Here is a 13,335-nt window from a genome sequence, read left to right on the forward strand (position 1 = left end):
TAATATAAATGTAGTTTAAAATTAGTGACCAATTAACTCTGAATGTGGCCTAAGACTAGTGATGCAACGGATGTCTGTTTCCGTTTCCGCAAGTGCGGAAGTTCCGCGTGCTTTTCAACATCCGTTTCTGCTTCTGTTTCCGCAACTTTTATAACGGAGATAAAACGGAATTTTACGACAGCTGTGAGACCCAAACGCGCGGCGCGAGACGCGCAATCCGTGCGCGGCCTTTCGGCACTTGTCGCATTTGTTTGTTTACGTACTTTTTTTGTGAATTTAAGCGCGTAATATTTTCTGCAGCTGTTTGAAACAATCAGTTTCTCTTGCTGGAGTAAACTGTCTAGTTGTTGTCCATATAAAGTTTGACAACTGGCAAAATGTGACTATTTCATACTTACGAGTTATTAAATGTACTTTTGAATAAGTGATAACCATGTAATATATCATCATCATTATTATCATCAGCTCACTATACATCCCCACTAAGGGGCTCGGAGCCCACCCCAAATTAGGGGTGACTAGGCCATAGTCAACCACACAGGCCCAGAGCGGGTTGACTTCACATATCATTGAATTTTTTCTCAGATATGTGCAGCATCACTATGGTTTCCTTCACAGTAAGAACGTCGGATAAATGTACATATGTAAATCGAAAAACACATTGGTACATGGCGGGATACGAACCCATGACCTGCAGATTACAAGTCAAGTGCCACGAGCCACCGACGCCTAATAATTATATCTTTTTCTAATGTAGATTTGGTGTATTTGATACTTTACACATTCACTGTTTACAAAATAAAAAAGGTAACAGCTGGGAGCCAAAACTTTTTATGGTGAATTTTTATTATTTCGTAATATTTTTATTTTTAAGTATTAATATTTAAAAGCCTCCATTTGTCAACACGTATTTTAACTTATTGCAGCACAGTAAAAATACATACATTGAAGGCTAAAGGACACCGATATCCAATGCCTTAATAAATTAAAAACGAATACAAACTGTTTTTAGCAAAAAAATAAATATTTTTAAATATGTTTTTTTTCATATTATTTACACTTCTGTTTCCGCATCCGCTTCCGTTTCCGTTTCTGCTAAAATTTATTTTTGACATCTGTTTCCGTTTCTGGTTCCGCTAAGACACTTCCGTTGCATCACTACCTAAGACTTCATGAGAAACATAAAATGTTAATTTCAAGGATACAAAGATTTATTCCAGTGTAGTTCTAAAAGCATATAACGTGACGCTCAAAAAACCATTTGTATGCCATTGAGATGAGTCAGTCTGTCTATCTGATTTTTTTTATCTGTTTATAAATAAATATAGATGATATTTGAATTAAAAAGTAAACAGTATTATAAAATAATATACCTATACACAAGAATCAAGAGTGATAAGAACCTTTAAACTGTGTATCAAGTACCAATACTTTGACGTCTAGAAACTTGTTTTGTTGATACTGGAATTACACAGTGTATAAAGTTATAGAGGCTTACATTAATTTAAATCAATTTTAGAATAATACAAAGTTTAATTCTTAAGTTATAGTCTTCTGAAATAAAAAAAAATAATCAAAAGTGCTATTTGAATTGAATATATTATTTTAAAGTGTTCATTTTATTATATTACACTTTGATGTAAATCTTTTTTTGCTTTTAAAGTTACGTAAAATGTAGGCATAAAAGTCAAAGTTATTTCCAATAGTAAATACATCTACATATATAAAAGAAAGTCGTGTTAGTTACACTATTTATAACTCAAGAACGGCTGAATCGATTTGACTGAAAATTGGTAGGCAGGTAGCTTAGAACCAGGAAACGGACATAGGATAATTTTTATCCCGTTTTCTATTTTTTATTCCGCGAGGACGGAGACGCGGGTAAAAGCTAGTGTAATATAATTTAAATAATTTCGCAATCTCTGTCCTTCACATTACTCTGTATTCAGACGCTTACGCTCGGCGCTTTATTTTAATTTTATACCGCAATCAGCCGTCCGTTGAAACACTCGTTCACATCCGTCCTATAAAGTTAACTTTAATATTTAAATTACAAACAAAATAGATTATATCATTATTTATAATTAACGGATTAATTAATTCTTTTAAATAATCAACAATTGACAGTAGAAAAAACCAAATTAAATGCTGGTGATAAATAATGTCATTTAAAAAAAATAAAAACAAGGCTTAACTTTTAACGTCCCGTAAACAGTGAAGTGAATTAACCAAGTGTTATTGGTTTTATTACATTTTATAGTTTGTAAAACTGTTTTATCGTTGCGTTTTGTTCAACATCAAGCAAAATTGTAGAACTGTGCTGTCGGTAGCAGGTAATTGACCTTACATTACTCTTACTATATCATTATTTATGTTATGTTTGTAAAGTACTTAGTTCATTCATTTTTAAACCTTACGTAGACAAATATTGTGTACTGTTGTTTATGTTTATTTATTTATTTATTTATTTATTTATTTATTTATCTACATACACAACAGCTTAAAATTATCTTAAAATAGTAATAACAGCGGAAAGAATACATACAAGTGATAACTTAGCTAATAGTGTGTATAACGACATTATAAGTAGCCAAAATGATAGTGTAAGAACAGACATTATACATTACTTTATACCTGTGACTTATGTTATGTTAATATTACAAATAATTTTGTTTTTAAAGTTCTTTTTTGATAAGTGAAAAATATCTATATTATTAAAGTTTTCATTATAAAGGTGAGGTAATCTGGTTAATATAGAATTTTTTCCATAGTTTGTTCGGTGATATGTTGTATAAAATAATACGGTATTTCTAGTACGTTTTTTAGGAGTGCAAAATGTTATACGGCTTAGTAATGTTGGATGATCTAATTTATGTAAGATATCGTAAAGTAAACCCATATCTAATAGGAGCCTTCTATCAGATAACGGTAGTAATTTAAAGTGCTTGCAATCCTCCCGGTAAGTGGAACGTTGCCTATGACATTTAAAGTTGAGAATTTTCACAAATTTCTTTTGAACATGTTCAATGGTTTCAATATAGATCATATACTGCGGAGACCAAACTGAACAACAATATTCTAGGAGGCTTCGGACGTAGGCGTAGTAGACGACTTTAAGGGCAAAGGGGTCACTGAAAGGTTTGCAAGTACGAGCGATAAAACCGAGGTTACGATAAGCATTATTTCGGATATATTCTACGTGCTTTTGCATTACCATTTTAGAATCGAATATAACACCAAGATCGCGAATTTCGTCAACTCGTTCTACAGCCACGTTTTCGAATTTGTAAGGGTATACAATAGGGTCCTTCTTCTTCGTAAAGCTTATACAGTGACACTTCTTAATATTGACGGATATTCTGTTTTTTATATAATAATCATATAGTGAATCCAAGTCCATTTGTAGCAATTTGCAATCGTTAAGATTACTTATTGTCATGTATATCTTAGTGTCGTCAGCATACATCAAGTGTTTCGCATTCTGTAAACATTTGTCTATATCATATAAGTAAGCACAATAAAATAAAGGTCCAAGGTGTGAACCCTGGGGCACACCGGATGGGATTTCGATGTAGTTGGATCGATGACCGCCAATGGTAACAGCCTGGGAACGATTTTTCAGGTAAGACTGTATCCACCTGAGAAGATCTCCATGGATTCCTAGCTTGTTAAGCTTGTATAGTAGGATGGCGTGATCTACACGATCAAATGCCTTTTCAAAGTCTGTGTAGATCACGTCGACCTGACCAGAGTGCTCCATACCGTTAAAAACATCATCAGAAAATATAGCAAGATTAGACGTAGTAGAACGTGATTTCAAGAAACCATGCTGGTTTTCTGAAATACCTTGTTTTATAATGGGATAAATCCTTCTGTAAACAAGTAGTTCCATTAGTTTACTTAGTGTTTTAAGGATGGAAATAGGACGATAGTTGATAATTAAATTTTTAAGGCCCTTTTTATAAACTGGTACAATATTAGCCTGTTTCCAGATATTTGGGAAAGTACACTCCTGTAATGACTTATTAAATAGGATACAAATGGGGTATGATAAACTTTTAGCACAGTTAGATAAAAATATAGCCGGCACGCCATCACCACCCGCTCCTTTAGTTTTGTCCAACTCTTTAAGCACAGTGAAGACTTCCCTTTCTTGAAAGTGAACCTTGCTTAAAGTGTTGTTAAACATGCAATCATCAACATTATTATCTTCAGAACCAGAACTATGCGAAGATATAAAAACACTATGAAAGAATGAACTAAATGCAGCACAAATACTTTCGCTGTCCGTTAAGGTTTGGTTGTTATAAGTGAAACTGCTAGGGTATTGACTGCCACCGCGCTTAGATTTTATATATGACCAGAACGCTTTCGGATTACGTTTAATATTCTCTTGGGTAAATAATATATATTTTTTATAACATTTCTTTTGTATTTGTCTTTGTCTAGTCCGAAGTAAAGAAAATTCGTAATAATCACGCGGGTTTCTATACTTTTTCCACCTTTTATGTAATTTACTCTTTTCTTTAATTACTTTTATCAGCCCCGCACTGAACCAAACTGGGTAGTTATTATTCCTCTTCTTAGACGCGGGAACAAAGAGATCAAAACTTTCATATATGACGTCATAAAAATATTGAAGACTAGTATTAATATCGTGATTCAGTATTAAATCCCAGTCAAAGCTTAGAAAATGTTTATTTATTGCGTCGTAGTCACATTTATGAAAATTACGTTTAATCCTAGCTTTTTCTTTCATGGATTTGAAACGCAAATCATCTATAGTTAAGGGGCGGATGGTGCGGGTCGATAGGCAGAATGGGAGAGCACTGATTATTAATTGTGAGAAAATGATTACAGAAACTTAAATCCAATATACGACCGTTTTCATTTTTGACAAGGTTAAACTGTGATAAGCCTAAGTAAGTTAATTCATCTACAAATAATTGTGCTGCATCCTGTACTTCTCGAGCGCTTAAGTTGAGTACAGTATACCCCTCATCGAACCACTGTAGACAGGGCAAATTAAAGTCCCCAACCACAAGGATAGGATGTTCAGGGTAGTTTTCGACGAGACTGCGTGTATGTTGTTTAATAATATTCAGACTGGGAACAATTTTGTCACTGTCAGGAGGTATATAAGTCAATATAATATGAAGGTCAGTGGGGAGATATGCTTTCTGAGCCGGTATAGATACACACAAAAGGTCGCAGAAATCACAAGAGTATTCATCACGGAAACGTGGCTGTAGATTATTTTTAATACACATCATAACGCCGCCACCCATCTTTTTACTTGTTAAATTTAAATCACGGTCTTGTCTGAAAATTTGGTACCTGTTATCACAAATTTCATTGTTAGATATGTCGTCTTTAAGCCAGGTTTCTGTCACTAGTAGAACATCGTAGTTATTGCACAGTACGTTATTATAAAATTCGTTACATTTGGTTCTCATTCCGCGCACGTTTTGATAAAAAATCCCTAATGTTGTATTAGCCATCAGTGCAATGTAAATGTCCTGTAGCCTTGTAATAAGTTATAACTTGAAACCTTATATGAATGTGTAATAATATTATAATCGTTAATACACTATCTTGTAACCGAGTAGATGCCTTACATATGGAAAAAATTCTATATCTTTCTGTACTTAAATACAACGTTATAGATATCAGAGTTGTGATAACAATAAAAATAAAAAATAAAAAAACTAAAATAGTGATATGAGCAAAATCGTATTTTAAACAACAATAAAATATATGATCAACAATTAATAAATGTACTGGTAAATTTTGGCGAAAGAACATAAAATGTATTGCCTTATTTGAAATTAACATTAAAAGAACCATTAGAAGTACCGAGTATAATACCTTCACCTCACTCCTTATAGTGGGTGTTACACAAGAGCAGACCACACTGTAGTCCAGCCGGACTGGCAGCAGATTGACCCCATCCAGGAATTTTAACCTTCATAACAACTTTTTTAAAACATCCAAATTGCGCACCAAAATGGCATTAGTAGTCTCAGACTTTCTCATAAAGATTCTGCCGGCACGCACCCATACAAATTTATAGTTAAGTTCTTTAGCTCGAAGTCTGGCTGCAGCGTGCAAGGATTTGTTTTCGGGAGATAGATTTTCGACAACGTAGATTTGGGTACAACTTTTTGCAGCTATACCAAGATCGCTCGTATTAAGTTTATTTTGTGGATGTGCCTTATTATATTTCTGCACGGAAGCAAGGAGCGAGTCCCTCAACTGTGGAGAGCTTAGTTTGACCAATATCGATCTAGGACGCGTGCTGTTGGGGTTCATTTTCGCTGTTCGCGAGCAATAATAAATGTCGGTGTCGTTTATTAGACAGCCAACCGTACGGCCCAACTGCTTCGTCAGGGACGCAAGGTTTTCACCTCTATGCTCAGGTACACACTGTAACTCGATATTGGCGGCTCGCATTATTTGGTCGATCTCCATGATTTTATTAGAAAGTGTACCCATACTGGTGCAGGCCTGTTTCTCTTCTTTAAACGACGTGATGTCACTTTGACAAGTTTTTATATCGCTTTTTAGCTTTTCAATTTCGCCGTTAAGAAAGTTCATAGATTCTTGGAATGTAGATATTTGTTCATTAATTTTAGAGAGAGTACTTGTCAAGGATATGTTTATTTCGGACATACACTCTCTGACAGCAAGTTGTACCTCCTCGCGGATAATCTCCCTTAACTCGGATCGCATCACGTAGCCTTCGCTAGGTAAAGTAATTTTGGAGGCTCCTTGTTGCGAAAGATACTGAGCCTTACGACGAGTAACGATTGAATTGTCGGAGGGGGCCGAAACTTGCATGGGACTATTGGAATTGTTGCCCTTGGGTTGCTGCATTTTCCTTGTTTATTTTTTATTTTATTTTATTATTACTATTAACGAACCCTTTTAAACGACAAAATTTTGTATCCAATAAATAATTTAGAGTGAGTTGTTTTGGGTCGGCGACCAAAGGGTTAAAAACATCGATCGTCTTGACAAGTGTTTTTATTTTGAGTAGGAGAGGGTAGATAGCAAAAGTATCTTATAATGAAATACTGTTTATATCCATTTTCACCTTAAATTTGCACTTAAACACACACTAAACTTAAAGAGTGGTATTAAGTTATACAAAATTATTGTTTACAGTCAACACGGCACTAGTTTTACGCGGTAAATTAGTTTAAAAGGACAAGCGTACAACGCAAGATGTTACACCGTTCGTGACGCGGACGAGAATGTTAACAAATTATATCACACTAGCTGTCTCCCCAGACTCCGTCCGCGGAATTAAAAAGAAACTTAATTAGTAGCCTATGTGTTCTTTTATGTTTTTACCTATCTCGCAGCCGTTCTGGAGATGCCTTGTAACAAACATACATCCATCTAGACATTCACATTTATAATATTAGTAAGATTATTTTCCACACTTAAATACAGGATCATCACTGTCTTTACTTGAACTAAGTCAAAAGTCAACTCAAAGTCAAAGTTCGGATTGTTTTTATTTTCGGCTATGTTTAGGCATGCTTCTACCAAAAGCTGCAAAATAGGTAGACAAACCAATTATTGCCACAAATCAAAAGATGACAGTCAGTTTGACATCTATCTCTTTATGACATATTCAGTTGCAAATACATTTACATGCAGGATGTGGAAAAATCTATTGGAATGAATATTTTAGAATATAGCCTATACAGTTTACTAGAGATGTCATCTTTCTTAAAACATTTAAAAATAGAATTTTAACAACACAAGAGTTTTATTTTTGTTTATGTCGTGTCGTGTCTAAAGATTGATAACTCTGCACTCATTGTGTTCTCATGTGAAAGCTACTGCAGTCCAAAAAATAGTCAACCAGTACAGTTATAAAGCGAAAGTGTTCTATTTTTATGTACATACTATACTACCAATGCATTAGATCGAAAATTGGTATATAATATAACAAAACGTCTTTTATTTTGTACATAAGCCTTTTAAGAAATTGAAAAAAAAAACAGTTGAACTAGATTTTAAAAGGAAAATATCAAAACAAAAAAGAAAACATATGTCGTTTTAATCTAAATGTAAATGAAACGTACTAAAACCTCACTACCCTTCTTTGTAGTCGATGTAATTATTTTTGTGATTTTGACTATGTTTCTATGCCTAAATTTGGCTTGTTAAAATATACACCATACATTGTAAAATATAACATTGTTATGTTTAAATTCTGTTAATTTGCAGACATGTTAATTTTTAATATGTATGCAAAAATGTACAAACAGTTTTATAAAATTAAATACAATGTAAAATTGCATTCACGTAACTATCAACCTATGAAGTCCTGGTAGATCTAGTGCAAATATATTTCTAGGTTACCTAGCTCTGTAAAACCTTATGCGATTTGTCTAGTTTGTAGGTCAATATGGCCGATTTAGAAATTGTTTTAAAAAAATTTGTTATTTTAATAAAAAAATGCCTAATTTTTCTATGCAAAATCATTATCAATGACTGGCGCCAGCAACAACACCACCTGTTGCACAGACCGGCTCAACCGGTGAAATACCACGACCAACAGAAGACAGCGGAGACGTGGAAGCTATTCCGAGTTTCGTTTGATGAGTATGCGTGTGGAAAGTCTAATTTTACTCTTCTTTCGATATAGATTTGACGGAGGACGTAGTAAAGGAGAAATATTCTATCTTTGTGCGTCCCCTCATCCACCTATTAAAGACGTTTATGGGTCGCTTCGCTATTTCGGCGACTACGGGTGGATGTTTGTTCGTTTGCTACCTTACAATATTATAAAAAAAATTACTTACATACTTGATGCACACACTCGCGCTACAAAATTTAACTTTTACCGTGGGTTTCTGAGGCCAGTCTCTGTATAAAAAATATCGTCATCCCAGTATATCATTACCCTGTCATATCTTTGACAAAACAGAGATAACAATATGTTTTAAACAGAAATTTGGGTCTCAAAATCCAACGATTAGTAACCTAAAAACTCTTATAAACAGATCTTCGTAAGTAAGATATGTAAGTAGGTGAAATATTTGATTTGGCACACATTGAGTTGAGGTGAATGGACTGGTTATAGGAAAATTACCAGTCGCTTGCAAAATCATGGCACAGACATAAAATATGTGAGATTAACGTAGATTAGTTACCTTTATGTAACTACGAGATTTTATGACTGCCAACGTATAGTGCATCTGCAGCACGTCTGCACTTAACCGTTGATCTAGTGATAATTTTTACCCACGAACAAAAATTAAGTTATTCTTACTTTATTTAGACTTTATTGTTCTTTTTAAGGTAAGGTTTTTTTCTTATAAGGAATTGATGTGAACGGAAAATGGATTTAGCGGAGGAGAGCACACATAAAAAGGGGAAAAATCCTTTTTCTGTGCATCGCCTTTTCCCCTGATTAAAGGCAGGCAACGCATCTTCAATTGCGGATGTCTTTGAGCAGCGGTCTCTTCGCTATTTCGGCGAATTCACGCCGTTTGCTTGTTTGCCACCTTTGTGCTAGTGTTTTAAAGAAACTTTAGTGTTTACTTCTAGTTTTCTTGAACAATCTCACAATAAACATTGCACAGCAACTTTCTCTGTCATTACTTTTAACGACGTACGTTGATTATGGTGGCATACTTTACCAAATTGCTTATACATATTCCTGGAAATAGGTAGATCTTTTACATTTTTACATGAAACAAACGTATAAAAGAAAAGGCACACCAGTACTTCAGTTTAGCTGTATATACTGTCCTCCCAAGTGTCAAGATTTCTACCTTGTCGAAATTTGTAAATCATGTACGGTGTTAAAAAAACAATAAAAATTGTAATGAAAGAAAATCTACAATTTTTTTGGTATGTAATAGCATTTTTACATAGATTGAATTAAATACATTGGAAATAAATTGAAATAACTGTGCCAAGCCCAAAGCTGAATGAATAAGTTTCTTTTAGTAATGTAAACAAAGCAGTCTTCGCTTGCGCTGATTAAAAAATCCTTTTTTGGTTACCAGGACAACATGCCGTTCATCGACATAGCATTCGCGGCGGAGGTGAGCCGGTTCGAAGACCCAGAGTTTGAAGAACACGCGCGCCGCAACTGCAACGAGGACCCTCGCACGAGACAGTACGCGATGGAAGAGCTCCGGAATATGGTGTACGGTGAGATGATACCCTAGTCAACTTCGAAAAAAGTTTTATTGAAGCTAGTCAAAATGAATCCGCAATTGCTTAATTAATTTCCTTTTATCCATCAACTAGCTGTCGCCCGCGACTCTGTCCGCGCGGAATTAAAAAAAAACTTAATTAGTAGCCTATGTGTTCTTCCAGAATATGTTCTATATCAATGCCAAATTTCATCCACATCCGTTGAAGCGTTCTGGAGATCCATCCATCCATCCATCTAAACAATTGCATTAGTAAGATTATGTCACTTTTGACAACAACAAGATTTTGGACGCGAAAATGTGCTTAAGGTTATGTGTGCATTTTACTAGTGTTGTGATTGCATTTTCGTTCTGCACCTGATCATTCAAACGAGCATGCAAGATAAATTTATTATACTGACTGTTCAAAATAAAGCCTGGGGACATTTGCTTTTTCATTAGTTGCTTTAATTTTATTATTATAATCCAAAAGATTAATCTTTCAGATACCTTGAAAAACATTCTTAGACTTAGACCAAAACAAGGTATGTTGTGTTCGTATTGCAGAAAGAGGCGAGTGTCACCCGCGCCGCATGGATGATGCATACCTTCTCAGATTTCTGCGGTGCCGACGGTTCATACCCGCTCTAGCGCACAAGCTTGTACGTATGTATGAAGAATATTTTTTATTTGGTATAAATAACGTCTTCTGTCTTCTTTGTCGCTCACCAGAGAGAGCCAGCAAGCAGCACTCTGATAGTAGCGTAAGATTTCGTCAGTACTAGGAGAGCAGGGGCAATAATGTTCCGCCCAGTCAACGCTCGTTAAAATTCCTTGACATAGAAACAAACCTTTCGAATTCGCGAAAGATTGTAAGCGATTAGGCGGTTGCAACACACAATGAATGGATTTTTCATTTCAAGTTGTTTAAAACACATAAAAAGAAAAATAAAAAATAAAGCTGTAACTTTTGGGGGGGGGGGGGAGAAAAAGTGCTAGCAGAAGTAAATAGATTCTTTAATACGTGTCTTTTGTACTTTGCAGATGGTCCGTTATGAAGAGTTTAGAAGAAAGAACTCATATCTATACGACTGTAGCGCGTTCGGTCTGCAGAAGGTGAAACATGTGTACGGCGGCACTTTACCAGAGAGCCCCGTCAACGGACGAATCACTCTTATGAGGTTCGGTGCGTAATTAAAAAGAACTAAAATCAATCAGCAAACAATTTTACAGTTTTATACGTAATTATGCGCAGAATCTGCAATATTTTTGTAATGTTGTATCGAGTTTATCTTCACACTTAATTAATAATATAAAATAATGTTTATTTTCAGGTAAATGGGACACAGAAGCTGTGCCGATAGTAGATGTGGTGAGATGCGCACTTATCATGGACGAGATAGCTGTAATGCAGCCAAAGCTGCAGATCCTCGGCGTCACCATCATCGTTGACCTGGAGGGGCTGAGCGTGAGACACGTGCGCCATCTAACGCCCACAATCGCGGGACAGATCGTCAGCCTGATGGGGGTGAGACCACTTAGTTGTTATGATACCCTGGTTGTGAACTTTGAGTTCTCAGAGAAAGTAAATCAAGTAATTTTTTTTACACCACAGTTTTTTTACAACGAAATCTTATTAAAGATACAAGATAACATACATTTCATACAGATTTAGTTTCTTTTTGTTTATTTGTGTTAAAACACTTAAGAAACATTATGTCACAATACAAAAATGTCGCATCGTTCATTACAGGTCAACTTTCCTCTTCTAATGCACGGCTTGCACATAATAAACTACAACTGGTTCCTCAACACTTTCTTCTACGTGTTCAAGCAGTTCATACCGAGCGCCGCTTGGGGCCGCATGCATTTCCACGGATACGACATGTCATCTCTCCACAAACACATCGACCCTAGTTCTCTACCTCCGGAATACGGTGGTACATGTCGACATGTTATATCCACAGAAGAATGGTTAAGAAAAGTCAACATGTATAAAGACGATTTTATGGTACAAGAGTTGAGGGATCTAGGATTTACTGTTGAGGACTAGGAAAATATAAACTTAGAGTAATTATTAAAATCACCAAGGACGACTCTTGAAGATATGTGCATTCAATGTGCATTTTTATTTTGGATAAGTTTACAAAAACAAATTTATTAACTTGAGAAAGGCTGCGTTGGTATTTGAAGTATTGGCCAAAAACTAATTAAAATAAAAAAATACAAAGAAAACAAAAATAGAATACGACGAATTACCAAGGAATGGGGGATCAAGTAAAATTTCGATAATATTACTATAAAATATTAATTACAAATAAATCATAAAAAAATTAGCATAAATATTATTTCTCTGGCCCCACTAATCTCCACCCGTCATCACTATCTACATAAGGATAGCTTGGAAATGAAAGCTTTTGCTTCGTATCGACATATACGCGTTTGTTGTTACTGTCATTTAATCTATCACAAAACACTTGTTTCGGTCACTCGAAAAATAGAGAATGATGAATAATAGAAAATTTACTTCAGATCCCTGTTTTCCTTTTAACGAAACGAAATAGATCGAAATAATAGTATTAAAGTGTGTATTTCACCTTATTTATTAACACACCATCTATTCTATAAAAGAGAACAACTAACATTAGTGACGACATCTTTCATAGAGTTTATTAACCAAACTTTGGGCGCTTATGGCAGCGACAGAAGAAACTTAGCGAATGATTTACTAGGATATCATAAGTTGAAGATGTTTCAGTTACTGCGTAACTGGCTCTTTAGTTGGCAATATATATATATGAAATGAAAATAAGAACAGGTGTCTAGAATAATAATATTTGTTATTAATTAATATAAAAATATTAACAAGTTCCTGCTATCATTGACATTGTATTAATGTTAAATAAAAATAATTTTCATTAACTTTATATTGTTTAAGTTAATACAAACCGCCGCTAGATGACACTGTGGCAAAAAATTTTGTAAATGTGTCTCTCACACCTCTACTGAATGAAACACAAGAACAATAACATATTGCTATCTCTCTCGTTCTGCGCAATTTGACGCCGCCCGTGAAAGAAGAACATTTCGTCATTTGGTGACCAACCAGTAATTTGACGAATGGATTACTAGGATATCATAACATAGCTAATCCACAAAGGATGGTCAC

At 34.8% G+C, this 13,335-nt stretch overlaps 2 protein-coding genes across 3 annotated transcripts; one reads left to right on the forward strand and one right to left on the reverse strand.

Annotated features, from left to right (window-relative positions):
• Nucleotides 1-1,386: 1,386 nt before the first annotated feature.
• Nucleotides 1,387-6,876, reverse strand: LOC123722157. Its single transcript, XM_045683024.1, has 3 exons — nucleotides 6,029-6,876; nucleotides 3,215-4,223; nucleotides 1,387-1,461 (listed from the first exon to the last, which is right to left on the reverse strand). Exons 1-3 carry the CDS (start codon nucleotides 6,874-6,876, stop codon nucleotides 1,387-1,389), a joined length of 1,932 nt encoding a protein of 643 aa, XP_045538980.1.
• On the forward strand, nucleotides 2,095-12,359 carry LOC106711460 (alpha-tocopherol transfer protein). Of its 2 annotated transcripts, XM_045682770.1 has the most exons (6): nucleotides 2,095-2,333; nucleotides 10,035-10,182; nucleotides 10,734-10,828; nucleotides 11,211-11,352; nucleotides 11,501-11,694; nucleotides 11,920-12,359. In XM_045682770.1, exons 2-6 carry the CDS (start codon nucleotides 10,041-10,043, stop codon nucleotides 12,217-12,219), a joined length of 873 nt encoding a protein of 290 aa, XP_045538726.1. In that variant the 5' UTR covers nucleotides 2,095-2,333; nucleotides 10,035-10,040; the 3' UTR covers nucleotides 12,220-12,359. The 2 variants fall into 2 exon arrangements, with proteins under 2 accessions (XP_045538726.1, XP_014359260.2); XM_014503774.2 differs by lacking the exon at nucleotides 2,095-2,333 and having other exon boundaries at nucleotides 10,107-10,177.
• Nucleotides 12,360-13,335: the final 976 nt, after the last annotated feature.

This window comes from Papilio machaon, chromosome 20 (genome assembly GCF_912999745.1).
Source record: "Papilio machaon chromosome 20, ilPapMach1.1, whole genome shotgun sequence".
NCBI classification, from domain to species: Eukaryota; Metazoa; Arthropoda; class Insecta; order Lepidoptera; family Papilionidae; genus Papilio; species Papilio machaon.